This window comes from Lacerta agilis, chromosome 13 (assembly GCF_009819535.1).
Source record: "Lacerta agilis isolate rLacAgi1 chromosome 13, rLacAgi1.pri, whole genome shotgun sequence".
NCBI lineage: Eukaryota > Metazoa > Chordata > Lepidosauria > Squamata > Lacertidae > Lacerta > Lacerta agilis.
The window spans coordinates 26,844,862-26,860,826 of NC_046324.1; the positions used below are offsets into that span (position 1 = coordinate 26,844,862).

The 15,965-nt window shown below is 55.6% G+C and overlaps 2 protein-coding genes across 3 annotated transcripts; one reads left to right on the forward strand and one right to left on the reverse strand.

Annotated features, from left to right (window-relative positions):
* Nucleotides 1-747: 747 nt before the first annotated feature.
* MAN2A2 (mannosidase alpha class 2A member 2) lies at nt 748-15,134 on the reverse strand. 2 transcript variants are annotated; one of them, XM_033166536.1, is made up of 23 exons: nt 15,024-15,134; nt 14,102-14,256; nt 13,435-13,692; nt 12,416-12,560; nt 11,906-12,077; nt 11,169-11,296; nt 10,576-10,749; nt 9,983-10,169; nt 9,232-9,409; nt 8,783-8,985; nt 8,482-8,664; nt 8,236-8,350; nt 7,966-8,033; nt 7,619-7,784; nt 7,004-7,240; nt 6,772-6,894; nt 5,706-5,820; nt 5,204-5,337; nt 4,939-5,080; nt 4,121-4,254; nt 2,362-2,556; nt 1,698-1,808; nt 748-1,425 (listed from the first exon to the last, which is right to left on the reverse strand). In XM_033166536.1, exons 2-23 carry the CDS (start codon nt 14,231-14,233, stop codon nt 1,270-1,272), a joined length of 3,456 nt encoding a protein of 1,151 aa, XP_033022427.1. In that variant the 5' UTR covers nt 14,234-14,256; nt 15,024-15,134; the 3' UTR covers nt 748-1,269. The 2 variants fall into 2 exon arrangements, with proteins under 2 accessions (XP_033022427.1, XP_033022428.1); XM_033166537.1 differs by lacking the exon at nt 15,024-15,134 and adding an exon at nt 14,594-14,696.
* On the forward strand, nt 14,481-15,254 carry LOC117056957 (transcription initiation factor TFIID subunit 4-like; the record flags this gene model as incomplete). The annotated part of the gene is made up of 1 exon (XM_033167664.1): nt 14,481-15,254. A coding segment is annotated over one exon (774 nt), but the record flags the coding sequence as incomplete, so codon positions are not given.
* Between the last annotated feature and the right edge of the window lie 711 nt (nt 15,255-15,965).

Here is a 15,965-nt window from a genome sequence, read left to right on the forward strand (position 1 = left end):
GAGTTTGGATTTGATATCCCGCTTTTCACTACCCGAAGGAGTCTCAAAGCGGCTAACATTCTCCTTTCCCTTCCTCCCCCACAACAAACACTCTGTGAGGTGAGTGGGGCTGAGAGACTTCAAAGAAGTGTGACTAGCCCAAGGTCACCCAGCAGCTGCATGTGGAGGAGTGGAGACGCGAACCCGGTTCCCCAGATAACGAGTCTACCGCTCTTAACCACTACACCACACTGGCTCTCTGGAAAAAGCATCGAGTGTCCAGCATGCCTTTGCATTCTGAATCTTGCTGCTGCAAACTTGAATCGAGGTGGGAAGGGAAATTGCCAGCCAAAGTTGCTCTGGATCCATTCACAGCAGGGACATTGACACTCAAGGAGAAGGTATTCCTGATAAGGCAATGGCACTCGTGCACTTTTCATTTTGGAATTTAAGCAGGGAGAGGGGCATGGCCATGGCCATAATTTTTGTTGGGGGGACAGAACCTTTGCTATGTGTTTTTATTGAATTGTACTGATTGGGGGCAGCTGCCCCTCCCTGCCTACGCCCATAGAGAGGGGGTGAGTCTCCTCAAGGATTTGAGAGGGGTCAAGTGGCTCCCTCTGGTCACATGTCCTCCATAACCTTTCGGCTCTGGCGTTGCAGATCTGGAGGATTGTGCACACCTACACAGAACTCCCCTCCCCCCTCTGTTCCTGAGATCTGGACCACGAGAAGCCAAGCCCAAAGCACAACTCCAGAGCCAAACACTTAAAAAAAACATTTTATTTTGTTTCTGTTTCCTAAAAACTTGTTCTGAACTCCAGGAAGCTCACAAGTTGTAACATCCTTCCAGTGTTTGCTACATTAAGTCTGCCTCCCTCTTGAAGGAGCTGTGAAACAGAGCCTCCCAGGGTGCGGACCTAGAGATCTCCTTTCCTGAAAGCTGAGAGGGCGGGACAGAGCCAAGATCTTTGCCGCTGCACCTGTTGCCACAGCGTCCTGTCCTGACAGCACAGCCAGTCACCTCCAGCATCTAGCATCCAACTGCAAGGGGTGTTGTGAAGCCTTTGCACAGGAGGCGTCACCATGCCAGGCCAGCCTGGTCTGGCCGGGCCTTTGGTGCCATACTGTCTTTTAGGAGCAGACAAATAAATAATGAGTCTCTGGATCCTGGCAGTCTCCTGGTGCTGGGCCACGTCCTGTCTGGCCTGGACATCAGTGGGGGAAGTGCTAACGTCCAGTCCAATGCCTGACTGGCCAATGAAATCCAGTCTGGGCCAGCGAGGAGTCTTATCCGAGTCGGAGGCGGAAAGTGGCAATCTCCATGGGGTCCAGGTGGACAGAGGTGCTGTTGGGGGAGGTCGTGGCCAGCGGGTACATAAGCGTCAAGGAGGAGGGCTGCAGGGAGGCCAGTTCAAGGCCCTGGAAGAGGCCGCCCAGGGATAGCTGGGGGGACAGGGACAAGAGGTCAAAAGAGGGGGATCAGCACAAAAGCAGGCTCCAGTCTATGCATGCCAGAGGGAAGCAGCCTACCATTCAGTCAAGAAAGCAAAGCTCCAAGACGGCAAAGCCCAGCATCTTTGGCTGCCTCTTGCAGTAGCCCAAGGAACCCATCCTTCCACCCTCCCCACAGCACCAGAGCTCTTGCTCCCTCTCTCATGGGTTGCCCATTCCTGCCCCTCTCTCCCTCAAAGGCCCCATGGCATCTCCCCGCTTACTGTGCCATGGGTGGTGGTGCAGTTGAATCCCAAGTTTCTGGCCTCCAGGCCACAGTCAAAGCCCTTTCGGTGCAGGATCAGAGCCGTCTCAGTGGAGGGCAGTGAATCATCCTGGAGAGAAAGGCATGGGTGTTGGTCATAGAAGGGGGTGGGGAGAGAGAGAAAGCAGGGCCCAGTGCAGGGGAGAAGCAGGCACAAGATGGGTTAGAGTGAGCTGTGATTCCCACACTGGGCAAATGACTCTTTTTTTTTGTCCCTTCCAATGCTACACTGGCTCCTGGTACATTTCTGAGCACGATTCAAAGTGTTGGTGCTGACCTTTAATGCCTTAAATGGCCTCAGCCCAGTATACCTGGGCCTTTTTCATAGTGACACCTGCCCTGTGGAACGCCCTGCCATCAGATGTCAAGAAGATAAATAACTCTGCAACTTTTAGAAGACACTGAAAACTTTAAGCAGGCAGCTCTGCATCGGGAGGTTTTTAATGTTTGATGTTTTATTGTTATGGAAGCCGCCCAGAATGGCTGGGGCAACCCAGCCAGATGGGTGGGGTATATTATTATTATTATTATTATTATTATTATTACTACTACTACTACTACAACACTTCTAGAAAGCTGTGATTGATCCCCATCAGCGCTTTCCCACCCAGGGGGCAACTCACCTCTCCTTGTAGGGTGCGCAGGTTGAGAAGATGGAAGTCACAAGGCAGGGGGACCGAGAGGGGCAGGAAGGGCCTCAGGGTGGGGGGCGGTGGCTTCTCCTGGGCAACAGGCATCACCAGCACCTCAGCATTCAGCTGCATGGAGGTCAGGTGGCTGAGCAGAGACGGGAAACTCGTTGCCTGGCCGGCCTCCGCCTGGGAAGGAAAGAAAGCCCAGCAATGACAGGTAGATGTGTGTCCCACCCCCAGGGGCCAAAGATGCTCTGGGGGCCAGGAGGTCAGCCACAGGAAGCCCGCCCTCCCACCTTCTAAGCTATGATGGCCACTGAGCTAGGAACCAGGCTACCACGCACACACGGGCACAGAGGTGGGCCCAGCAGCTACGTCACCACCAGCTAGCACACCAGACAGGGCCGGGCTTTACCTCTTGGCTGTTGGCCTTGTAGATGGGAAAGACCAAGTCTCTAAGCATGGAGGCCAGTTTGGAAAAGAAGCTGGAGCTCTGGGTGGAAATGGGGGCAGGGAGAGGGGCGGTGAGAACAGCCATGTTACAACACGATCCGAAGGTGCACAGCCCTTGCAGAGCAAGGAGGGCAGGAACAGGCCGTCTCGCCTGGGCTGGTGGGGCTCCTGGCACATGTGGGGGGGCAGGTCCCCCCCCCAAAACCCTCTCTTTTACATGCTACTCAAGGCAACAGTCTGCTTCCCACTTCCCTTGTTTTGAAGCCAGCCTGCCAGGGACTTCCTTCTGCTGACTGTGCATGGCGTTTCTTCCCCTCACTGCTCAGCAACTATCTTAGGCTGCTCCATTTCACACACCCCAGGGCTGATCTCTGGGGGCATTCATGCTTCTCCCCAGGAGAGACTGACCACCCCACTCTCTCCACACTCAGTCTTCTGCCTTTTCACCAGCGGCTGACGGGTGGAACCACCTTTCTCTACTGCAATTGTTCTGAAGGAGACCCTGCAGTTTGCCCTCTGAGAGCCAAAATCACTATTGCAAACACTGTTGGAACGTTTCGAATTTGTATCATTCAGCATTATTTTGTACTTGCATGCATCTGTTTATTCTCAGGAGCCTTTTGGCTCAAACACAACAAAGGAATCTTGTCCCCAGGATGAAGAGACTCACTTCTCCTTTCTCTTCCCAAACACAGAAGACAAAGACTGGAAGCGTTTTGTGTCTAGCCTGTTTGATCTGACTAAAGCGCTGCTGGAATGAATGAATGGGTGCTCTGCAGTGTGGCAGGCAGGTGTTCCAAGGAAGAGCAAGGGAAAGGGCAATATGCTGAACATCCTGGCACAGAGGAATAATTTGTGCAATAGGGCAAATGTGTGGATTTTGAGCTAGCTCAAGGTTCCATCAGCCTGGGATGGGTGGTAGAACATAAGACTTTTATCATGCAAGATGAACTCCCAGCTATGGGATCATCCATGTGGGAACTGCTGTGGCTTCCCAAACACAAAGGAAAATCCTTCCTTAGAGGTGCTTGCAAGAGGTGCGGTGAGGGGCTGGTGCCCAGGAGATTGGCAAGCAGAAGCAACCCAGTGCCACTCTTGAGCTGTAGACCTGGCCTGGACCCTGGGCCCCAAAGGAGCCTCAGATTCCATGTCCTTCTGAACGTATCAGAGAAGACTGGATCAAACTCTGCACATGTTTGCTGGCACTCTGAAAAACCCAAGCCAACTAGCAAGGGAGAGACCGGTGCCTGGGCAGAGTGGCCAGATGCAAGGGGTGCTCAGCACCCAGTCCTTGTACCTTTCTTGCTGCGCTGTGTTGCTCCAGGAGGAGGCGGAAGCGGTTGCAGGTCCGCTTGTTGTCCTTCAGGCCTTGCCCGAGGCCACGGTTGTCATCCTGCATGAGGCGCCGGTCCAGAATCACCTCCAGCTGGCCTGGAAGTTGAACCGGGGAAGGGAGAGGAAGGAAAAGGGGGAAAGTAAGAGGAGCTCCAACCTAGACAGGTGACCCACTTCCGACACACAGGTGGGATCTTGCCAGCACAGAAGCAGCTACTGAAGCCCCAACCTCCCATCCCACAAACTGCTGTTCCTCCCACTCAGGCTTCTGGCTCAGTCCCAGGCATGGGAAGAACATAAGAGTCTGCTGAATCAGGCCAGCGGCCCATCTAGTCCAGCATGCTGTTCTCACAGTGGCCAGTCAGATGCCTTTGTGGGAAGCCTGCAAGCATGATCAGAGCACAAGGGGACTTTCTCCCCTCCTGTAGACTCCAGCAACTGTGATTCGGAAGCATTGCCGCCTCCAATTGTGGAGGCAGAGCACAGGCAACCTGGCTAGTAGCCATCAACAGCCCTCTCTTCCATGAATTTATCCAATCCTCTTTTAAAGCCATCTAGGTTGGTGGCCATCCCTGCCTCCTGTGGGAGCAAGTTTCACAGTTCGAGTCTGCCATGAAGGAAGGAGGACTTTCTTTCCTCTGTTCTGAATCGTCTAGCTTTCAGCTTCATGGGATGTCTGCATGCTAGAGTCTTGGGAGAAGGAGAAGTCCTAGGCCTGGTGCTTCCCATCTGCAGCCACCCCAGGAGAGACAGCTTTGCCCACTGTCCCAACCTGCTCACCACTGCTGAGGCTGGAGACGCCCAAGGCTTGGGCCGTGTGCAGTGTCAGGCGGCTCCGCGCATCTTGGATGTAGGCCATGACCGGCATTGGGTAGAAGTTGGCCTGGAGAGGCAGCTTCTTCAGGTACTGGCGGGGCTGGATCTGCCAGGAGAGGAGAGTGCTGAGAAGCCAAGGGGGCAGGCAGTCCCTCTCCAGCTTCTTCGCAAGGGCAGCAGGGTGTGTGTGTGTGTGTGTGTTTTCTCAGCCTCCCTCCCTGCCCATTACCTGAAAGCCGTTCAAGTCAGTGAAGAAAGTGCCTTTGCTCTCAATATCTGTGCTAAATCGCAGGGCCAGCTCCTTGTTGATGTGGTCTCGGATGTCCACCAGGCAGGAGATCTCTAGGGACAGGCCGTCGACCCCTGTAGGGAGGAGCTCAAATCAAGCAATGACGGGAAGCAGGGCTTGCCTGCCTGCTCACGAGGCAGGCAGCAGCAGCCGCCTTGGGTGACCAAAGTCCAAGAGGAGGTACCCCAATGGGATCCTCAGCTGCCCCACCACCTCTGTCGCTGGCAGAGAAGTGGCGCTGGCAGTGGCTTCTGCCATTGTTGTTGTTACTTTATGGCTGCCACCCTGGTAAGGGAGGCTTTGGCGGGGGCAGCACAGTGGGATGGGGTGGCACCTTCCCTTTTCACCTCAGGCAGCAAAACAGGATGCATCGCCCCTGAAGGCAGGAATGGGACAAGCTTTCCACTGCTACTGCTCAATCCCAGTCCCCAAAGCCCCTTACCTGGCACGTTGTACAGCCGGACCACCTCCTGGATGTGCTGGTAGTAAACAGCCACCTCCGAGAAAAAGGGTCCCTCCGTCACCCGCACCACCGGGGGGTCCTTGGGGACATAGGGCTGCAAGGGAGAGGGGTGTCAAGGAACTCTCTGCCACTAGAGATGTGGCAGAGATGCCATTCAGCAGATGCCTCCCATGCGAACTGTTTAAACACCTGCTGAAAAGTTTGTTTTTTTATTCTGCCAGGCCTATGCAAGCAATTCAGAGCAATTCCTTCCTCAATGATTAGCTGATTGTTTTTAACTTTTGCTCTGCTGTCACTGTATAGTATTATGTATTTTTGTTGAAATTTTGATTTTTTAAAAATGAAATAGTGGCATACTAACATTCTAAACAAACAAATAAATAAATAAATAACCAGAACAGGCAGGAGTTCTTACCAGGGGGAGGGTGTGGATTTCATTTCCCACCATTTCTAAGCTGCCTTTTCTTGCCTCCCTTCGTAACCCAGAAGGGTGTGACAAGTGCAGGGGGTGGGAACCTGCCCTTCACAGCCTGGACTGCCCGGGGTAAACTGTCAAGGTAGGAATTTGCCGGGAAGAGACAAAGATGCCCCTTTGCCAAACATGGCACAGGTTGCCTGGAAGCCCAAGAATGAAGTAGACAGAGAGGAATGTTGGTCCACTTGGGAGATTTTCAGGGGTGGAATCTCTGACACGGAGGAATCCACCACCCTTAAAGGGAGCCTACCCAAACTTGGTGCCCTCCAGATGTTCTGAACTACATCTCTCATTAGCCACAGGGTACCAATATGGAAGTGCTGGCTGGGGCTGATGGGAACTATGGTTCATAATGTGTGCCCTGGCTATTTTGTCTTGAACTGTGTTTATAGTCCAAAAGAGAGGAAGTGGGCTGTCTCCTGTGCCAACCAGGACGATAATAATGCCAACCACAGAAAGTGAGACACCAACGTCTGGTCTAAGCTGGGAATCATTTCCCCCCAGCTCACCCACCTACCCGGGAGATGTTCTACCAACCCCAGCCCTCACAGGGGCTCGCCCTGCCCAGACCTTGGCTTCTCCGTCAGGCAGGAAGAGGTAGGCACCGCTTTTGTCTTTGGTGCTCCGGGTCCCATAGATGAGGAACTGGCTGCTCAGCTTCTGCTCCTGGGCATCGCCTGCCCGGTGCACACTCTGCCAGAAAACAAGTGGAGTCCTGGTGAGCACAGGGGCCCGCAAGGGGCCCTCCCTGTGGCCCTCAAGCTGAGCCGCACCTCTGTCCGCCTGGTGGACCTGCCCTCACCTTGATGGACCCACTGCCCCCAGAGAAGCAGGCCCTCATGTGCTGGTTCTCCAGGCAGAAGTCCTCCGTGGCCGTAGGGATGACCCGCACCGGGAAGGCCTCGTGCTTGTGTACGGGGAGGTCGCGCCCGTGCAGGAAGAGGCGCACCGAGGACTTCAGCGTGTTGTGGCTGTCAAAGGACTTGCTCAGCTGCAGGATGCTGAGGCCCAGGGCCGGCAGGCGCATGGTGATGGACACCTGTCAATCGGAGCATAGGCAAGGGCAGCAGCAGTACCCATTGCTCCTCCCAAGCACACATTCGATGCGCTACAAGGGGCCCAGCAGCAACCTCCAGCCACCAGGTGAGCAGAACAATTGCCTGTGCAAATCTGTGGGGAAGGGGCATGCCGGTAAGGCTTAGTGCGCCCCAATGGTAAACACACAGGAACAGCCCAATGGGAAGATGGGAGCCCGTCAGCATGGAAGGGTACCTGGGCACCTTCTCTAACCAATTTCCACCTCCAGCAACGAAGAGCCTGGTGGCATCTAGAAGATTATCAAGCTATGGCCCTCCCAAGCCCCAGGTGGCTGAACAATGTTGTCCCCAGTTCTGCCTTCCTTCCCTCCAGGCTCTACCTGGTAGACATCTGGTGCCATGTCTGTGGCAGAGGTCCACTGGGCACTGAGCTGCACTGCTAGGGGCTGCCCCTCCTCGTTGAGGACCCGGATACGAGGCGTGTTCACCAGCAGGGACACAATGCTCAGCCGCTCCTGCTCCAGGGGGTTAAACACTACCACGAACCTGCAACAGAGAGCAGGGAGGTTGCAAGATTGGCCAGTTTGGTCAGTCCCTCCCAGGCTCAAGTGCGTAACCCCATGATGTCCCAGCCCAGGGCCCAGGATACCCGCTTCCCTTCTGTGTCTCCTGCCTGATCCCCACCCTCTTTTCTCAAGGGCAGCCCCTCCCCGCCCCACTCACCCACCTGGGTGTTGCATCCAGCTTGATGATGGTTTTCTCTGGCAGGGAGTCTTGATTGAGGCGGGCCTCATCCTGGAAGAGAGAATGGGTCAGGCTGAGTGTCCGTGGGGTCTAGAAGCACCGGGTAGGACCTGGCTGGGGCCAGCATATGAGCTGCAGCCCCCTTGCCATGGTCCCCTCTCCCTGGGGGCAGCAGAGCCAGGTTTCCCCACCCCATATCTTCTAGATCGCTCCCTCTGGGCACAGAGGAGCAGGGGGGCGGGCTGTGACTCACTGCGCCAAGGAAGGGCACCGCCAGGTCATAATGGTAGGCCTCCTTATCTGCCAAGACCAGGTAATGGGCAGCGTTGATGATGACTCGCTTGAGGTTCATTAGCGAGTGGAGCAGCCTAGAAGAGGATTTGGGGGTGGGGAGAGAAAGATGACCATGAGGCCATGGGGCACAGAGCCCCACTGCGACACCCTGGTTGCAGGGAATCCAAGTCAGGCCTTAACAACGCAGGCCAGGCCTTACACACACCTGACCCCATAGTCCACTACCACTGCCTCCTTGGCAGTGCCAGTGATGGCATCGTGGTGCTGGAAGAGGCCCAGGTTGCGCCGTGCGTCCGTCAGCATGGCGTAGTCTGAGAGTGGGTACTTGCTGTCCATGCCGGCGTGGCGGGCATGGCTGAGTGCCAGGCTGTACAAGATCTCAGCACCGCTGGGGGCAAAGACGGGGGGGGGGGGAGAAAGAGACTGTGAGTAAACCTTGCTCTCCCAGAAGATGCCAGGCAGGGAGTCTCCTCCCTCCCATCTGCCCCCTCCCACAGACCCCTCACCGGAGATGAGCCTCCAGCACCCTGCCCATGCTCTTGTAGAAGGGCCGGGAGGTGTAGTAGCCAGTCCAGTAGTGGTCCTCTCGGTCCGCGTAGGAGAAGAAGTCCCCGCTGACCACAGGGAAGCCGGGTGGGCGCATTCCAGGGACGATGCCCACTTGCTTGTACAAGGCGTCAAAGTAATCCGAGAGGGTCCCAAACTGTGCCTGTGGGGGAGGCATAAGCTGAAACTGCATCAGAAACCTGGGGGGGGGGGGAGACCCAGTACCTTGGGATGGTGGGGAGGCCCCATGCATGACAGGAGAAAAACTGCCCCCCGGAGCCCCAGAAGGAGACTCCGCCCCAAAGGATCTGGAGTGAGGCGCTCTGCAGCAGCCACGTCTTTCTCCCAAGGGGGAAAACCACCCCACCCTTTCCCAGGAAGCGCCCCACTTGAGCCAAGGTGGGCGTACCTGCACATGGAGATCCGGGTGGGCATTGAGGAAGTCAAAGAGACGCTGATAGTTGAGGAACTGGGCATCCCACTCCTGGGGCTTGTCGTAGCGGAAATCGTCCCCCAGCGGCACCAGGAGCACTTTGCTGCGGTACAGCTTGGACTTCTTGCGGTACTGGTCAAGCAGGAGCTGTGCCCTGCAGAGAGGACGGGTGGTCAACAACCAGGACCAGGACATGCCTGTAGGCCTGGTTGACATGGTCTGATATTCATGTGCACCTCAAAGGCCAGGGCCAGAGAGACAGGAGGAGGCATCTAAACTATGGCACTTGCCAACTTGGATGGCTTTAAAAGAGTCAGAGAAACTCAGCAGGGAAGAAGTGTCCATCAATGGCTATGTTCTGCCTCCGAATACCAGCTGCTAGAAAGCACAAGTGGGGAGAACACTGTTTCACTCTGGCCCTGCTTGGAGGCTTCCATAGGCACCTGGTTGGCCACTGTGGGAACAGGATGCAGGACTAGATGGGCCTGTCCAAGCAGCAAGGCTCTTCTTAGGAGATGCTGGAATCAGCGAGAGGAGGCAGTTGGTCAAACAGTCCCCAAGCACTCTGGGCTCTGTGGGGGCTGCATCATCCTGCAGGCACAGAACCCAGCTAGGAGAGCAGGGGGCAGGTGGTCAATGGAAGAAGCAAGCGTGTGAGAGGGCTTGGAAGGAAGGGAGCACGCCCACTATCCCAAGGAGCCAAGGATGACCGTCAGAAGCCACTCACCGCTCAGCCACATTGGCACTGGTGATGGCCTTGGGGGGCACTTTCCAGGGGCAGTTGATGCGCCCCCCAGGCAAACGTTTGAAGTCGAACTGGCAGCAGATCTTGGGGTCGGGGCCGCAGGTGTGGGGCACGTCGTAGCTGTAGAAGGGCATCATGTGGCACAGGATGTCGGTGCTGGAGTCAGGATCTGAGGGGGCCAATGCCAGGGTCACTCTGTGCTGCTCAGTAAGGGCCCCAGGCAAATGGAGACTCAGGAACTGTCAGGAAGAACTTTCGCCTGCCACCCACAATGCAGACACGCCAGCAACACGCAACAGCACACACCAGGCAAGGGAGGAGTCCAGAGCCCCACAGAAGGTGTGTATGGAGCAAACAACTACCGGTGGCCGGTGCTGACTGCAGTGGGAGGAAGCCCCAACTGTGGGGGACGAGGGACAAACGACGCATTGGCCTCTAATGAGGGGGTGGAGGACACTGGCAGCCAGCTGCTCCAGCTGCCAGGCTGTAAGGGGTTCACAGGCAAGACTCTGCAGAGCCAAAAAGGGAGGTTGGGGCATAAACAATCCAGGGGCCTCCACTCACACACTCCTCACCCCAACTCTGCCGCCACATGAACTCCAGATTCTGGGTTGCTGCAAAATGCTTCTTGATGGCGTAGTGGACCCGCTGGATGAGCATGCTGGTCAGATTGGCACGACGCAGCAGGTAAGGCATGGTGGAGCTGTGGCCAAAGGGGTCCACTGCCCAGCCAGAACGCGGTGTCACCCCTGAAGAGCAAGGAGAAAAGGCAGGCGTCAGCAGCAGAAAAGGCAAGGGCCTGTGTTTTAGTCGCTATAACCTGCCCCACTTCAAACACACTCGAGATTCTGAAGAGCCATGGGAAACAGGAGGCTTGAATGCTCCTATGCTGACCTGAGTTATAATGTGGCATGCCTTGTATCTTGTATCCTTTGGGTCTGGCAAAGCAACAGCAGCTCTGCAGAACTACACACAGCAGAGGGGTTCACTATCCCCATCCAGTCTGCAGACCTCCATGGTGCTTCTCTCCATTCTATACCTCCCACCACTCTCAGCGCTTCTGCCCGGCTCAAGCACTGGCTGTCAGCACAAATGTGGCTGATGCCACCCCGCCACCCCTGATCCGCCCACCCCCCCAAACTTGGCCCAGTCTGCGCACAGCACTCACCAATGTTCTTCTCCAGCCATTGGTGACCCTCAATGAGCTGGTCGATCATGGCAAAGTAGTGGGAATTGGCTTCATCTGGCATCACCCACCCGCCAGTTGCCATTTCTAGCTGCCCATTGCCTACAAGCCTGTGAAGGAGAGGTCAAGGTCAGAGGCTACCACCACCATCACCAACAGCAGCAGCAGCCCAAGAGTGGACCTTCCCACAGAGGAGGCAATCAATCAAGTCTGCCACATGAATATAAAGCCTACTTCAGGATACAACACTAATATCTCATATCAAACGTACAGTGAGGGATCAAATACTTTCCCCCCCTCACTGTAACTGATCTGTAGAAAACACTTTACAACATCAAAAAAGAGACAATGCACGTACTTTTGTAAATCGAGAAAATCTTTAATAAAAATTATCTTTTTTAAAAAAAAAACTTACTTCAGCAGGACTTCTCATTTGCATGAAGTATGTTCTTTCCATAAACATTTATGTTGTTATTATTATTATTTATTAAATTTCTATACCACCCTTCGTCCGTGGATGTCAGGGTGGTTCACAACATAAAAATACAAGATAAGAATACAAGAACTGTGTACGCCACACCTTGAGTTCTTTGGAGGAAAAGTGGAATAGAAATCATTAAAAAAAAATGAAAGAAATATTGTCCTAAACATCTTCCTACCAACCATCCTAAGAGCAGGGGAAATGATGAGAGTTAACCCCTTCCTCCCCCTCTTGTTACCTGCGGACAGCAGCTCGTTTCTGGGCACTGATGTTGTCCCACCATTTAGAGAAGAAGGAGATTTCGGACCAGATGAAGCGTCGTCGAGGATCTTCCTGCAGCTTCACCACCATGCTGTTGAGGATGTGCTGTGTCTGGTCGAAGTAGTACTTGTCAAATGTCTTGATCCAGCCTTGGGGAAGCAGAAAAGGGAACATCACTGCAGGCCTGTTTAGAGCTGCCTTCCTCAACAAATTGCCCTCCAGGCACTCCGGACAACAACTCCCATCAACCCTTTGACGGCACAGCCCATGGCCGCCAGATTGGAAGAAGGTCAACGTACCTCCTCCTGCACACACATTTTGCTTTCTATCTTGGGTTCTACAAGTGCTAGAGACTCTGAGGATTGTGGCTCACTGGGGTAAGGAGGTTGCGAATGAACCCTGTCTTCCCTGCAGATGCTCCTGGCTACAAATGAGTCTCTCACCAAGCAATGGGGGAATGCTGCATGCCGCCCCCCAGCTTGCTTACCTGGGTCGTTGTGGGAATGTGGCACCACAAACACTTGCAGTGGTTCGGCGTCCCATTCGTGTGGCTCATAAGTGATATCAAATCCTTGCTTCCACACCCCGCCATCCTGGTTGTCATAGGGGAGCAACGCAGACACAGCCAACATCTGGGAAAGGACAAGAGTCAAACCAAGGCATAGCAATGAAAGAGTTTCCTTTCCACCCACCGCAAGCCAGTCTGCCCTTAGCAGCCTCGCAGCTCAGGGCACCAGCTACTCCCTTTGCCTTAGGAGGCCCTGGGTCCTGCTTGTGGGCTTCCCATCGGGGCATCTGGGTAGCCACTGTGAGAAACAGATGCAGGACAAGATGGGTCACTGGAGGTGTAGTTTTAATTGGATTTTGTATAAACGTGCAATTAATTGTTACTGTCCTGAATTTAATTGTATTATTATCTTCAGTGCTTTTTTCTAAAAAAAAATATTTGGGGTACTCTTACTTTCCTACTCATACTGAAATACTGCCCCTCAATGAGGCCAAACTTAGATTCACAAAATGTTTAGGGGTATGCGTCCCCCTGTGTTCCCCCCAGAAAAAGCATTATCTTCCTGAATGTGTTGTGAAAACTGCTGTTCTGAATACCCATTTTCATAGAGGAGGAAAAGTGTCACTGGGAATGAGTTTAGGGTAGCATAATTTTGGGAACCACTGTGCTGTCATGTGAACACCAAAGGCACAGGGGGTCCTGCTTCCAACCACAAGCACTATGTTCTCCCTCTCCCTCCACCAAATAACACCAGTTGCTGGAAATGGCAGGAGGGGAGAGAGTGCTCTTGTGCTCAGGTTCAGCCCCAGGGTTTCCCTATTTGGGCATCTGGAGGACATTGCGAGAACAGGGTGCTTGGCTGGATGCAGCCCCCTTTGGGCTGATCCAGCAGCAACCAGGTGCTTCTCATGCTCTTCACTCCTCTTTCCCCTCCAACTCTTTCAGGCAGCACCATTTACACATTCCTGTCCCTCAACCCCCCACCCCACCCAGCTGACCTGCAGGTCTTCCTTATGGCTGTTGCTTTTCAATGCAAACTGACAATCCTGAGAGGAGATGGAGTAGAAGCTGGGCCGGCTCTCGGGAGGCAGGACCCAGGAGCCATTGGGCATGTGGAAAGGCAGCACCACCGGCTGGCCCTCCGCGTTGGCCGTCAGCTCCAGCACAGAGTCCTTGATGTGGCTGATGATTTCATGGTTCTCCTCCAGGAGCTGCTCCAGCTGTTCAATCCGGTTCTGCAACACCGAGATCTGGCTCTGTGCGGGGGCAGGGGAGAGGACAGAAGAGGTGGCACAAAGTAGGAGGAAGTCATGAGCAGCCTGCCAACCTTCTTCCTTGCCTCCCTTTGCCAAACACTGCCTGGCTGAGCGAAAAGGGACCTCCAGCGTGGCACGGCCACCTTCCCACTCTTGCCAGCAGTTGTGCAAGTGCAGCCAAGGGACTAGGGTTGGGGGGAGCTCTTTAGAGTGTGGCAGGGGGGCTGCCGCTCTTCTCTGACCCTGCCGCTTCGGACCAGAGATTGAGCCACTGCTGCGGAGACAGTCAGAGACCCCAACCCACCAAGTCACTCTTGGAAGCCCTTGGCAGTGGCTCCTGTGTCTCTACAAAGGGCACAAAGAGGGTAAAGCAACAGGTGGAGAAAGGTCTTGCCCACAACACACTTACCCTGGGGAAATTGGCCCCATTCTGGTGCCGAGCAGGATCATGCTGGACCCTGTCCAGCATCAGATAGAGGGAGAAGACAGCCACACAGAAGATGGCTGCCCCACACACCGTCACCTGCTTCTTCAGCTTCATCCCGGGGGTGCCAGAGGGAACATCTGCAACCGAGCCAGGACAGGACACGGGTGTAGTCATCAGTCCAGGTGGGGGCCTTTCTCCAGGCACTCTGAGCCCCCACCTCCCCCCTTGGGCTCCCTTTTGCACAGCCCCCTCCCACCCCACAAGGCCAAGGACCCTCATCTCCCCTGTACCAGGGAGGCCTTGCCCAGGCAAAGAAGCCTGCCTGGCACTGCCCAGCCCCTGCTCCTCCACAGCAGGACTTGGTGGCGTTGTCCAGCCCCTGCCCCACCAGCCGAGGAGGGAGCCCAGAGGCGCCAGAAGCCGAAGCCGCCAGGCCTGCGCTGTCCAGCTGGGAAGGCAGCGGCGCCCACTCACCTGGCCTGGCGCTGGAGGGGAAGCCGCGGCCTCTCCCTCGGCGCCCGAGCGCTGCCTGCAGCAGGCGCGGCTCCCGCAGGCTGAGCAAGCGCCGGCCGCAGCAACCGCGATATTCTTAGCAGCTGCCGGGCCTGGAAAAGGAGGAGGAGCCGCGGAGCCGGGCCAGGGCGGTGGGGTGCTCACAGCGGCTCGGGAGCTGCACGACCCGCTTTTCCTCGCCTGTGCCCGAGCGGGCAGCGCTGCAGGTTGCTCGGCCGCTCCGAGAGAGAGGGAAGGGCCGGTGCTCCGGCCAGCTGGAGGCGCATTGTCGCCGGGCACTGCGGCCCCTCCCGGCCCTGCGCCTCCGTCGCCTCCCTCGCTGGAGTCTCCCGGGCCGCACGCAGCCCCGTCCCCGCCTCGGGGCTGGCCGTGGGGTGGGGAGAAGGCTTACTTCGGGGCAGGTCTTGTTCAGAGCAGGCGCCTCGGAGCAGCCCCGGCGTGCTGCCGACGCCGCCACCGGCCTCTCAGCGCAGGGCTGGCCATGGCGGAGGCGCAGCAAGAGCGCGCCGTCCCCGCGGAGGCCACCAGCCTCCTTCCACACAAGCCCGCCGCGGCGAGTCCCAAGACGGAGACCGGAGCCAACAGTCCTCTATTAATAGAGAGGCTCTTCCCTCCGCTCTAAGCTGGCGAAGGGCGCCGTCGGCGGGCCGGCCGATCAGGTTTCAGGCAGGGAGAAAGAGAAGAGGAGGCGGCCGCTGGGCGGGCGGGGGCTGCTGGGAGTCGGAGTTCGAAATAGCGGGATCGCGGGGAGGCGAAGGAGCCTCCTGCTGTCTTCTGGATGCCCCGCTCCCAAGATCCTCCTGCTCCTGCTTGGGGGTTTCTTTCTCCCCATAGAATTGGGGCCCTATGGCTTCCCCCCACCCCGCATGTGCAGAAGGAACAAGGCGTGCAGGCAGAGCCAGGCGTGGGTGGGTAGCCATTTATTTACTGCGTTTAATATCCCACCTTTTTTCTTTGAGGAGCTTAAAGTGGCGTGCATGCATGGTTCTCCCGCCTTCCACAGCAATCTTGTGAGGAAGGTTAGACTGAAAGGCAGTGCCTGGCCCAAGGTTACCCAATGAGCTTCGTGGATGAATGGGGGTTTTGAACTCTGTGCTTTCCTAGTTCAACCCATTGACCACTGCCCCACCCCTGACAGCATCCTGTCCACCTGTGATTTCTGGAAAGATCTATATCACCTTAGGCTTCAGGGATGGTAAGTAGGTGGTAGCAGCAGCATTCACTGGGTTTTAAGCATAATCCCCCCTTTCTAGGCATCAGCTCTATCACTTTAACCCCTTCTCTTTGCAAATAGAGTTGCTTTAACAGTACTGTACTGTATATTGTATCCATT

Excerpts from the sequence above, each read along its gene's own strand:
- MAN2A2 (XM_033166536.1), bottom strand. The coding sequence starts at position 14,233 with ATGAAGCTGAAGAAGCAGGTGACGGTGTGTGGGGCAGCCATCTTCTGT. Across the intron at positions 12,078-12,415 it reads ACATTCCCACAACGACCCAG|GCTGGATCAAGACATTTGAC; the intron begins GTAAGCAAGCTG and ends TGCTTCCCCAAG. Across the intron at positions 10,750-11,168 it reads ATGGCTGGAGAAGAACATTG|GGGTGACACCGCGTTCTGGC; the intron begins GTGAGTGCTGTG and ends CTTGCTCTTCAG.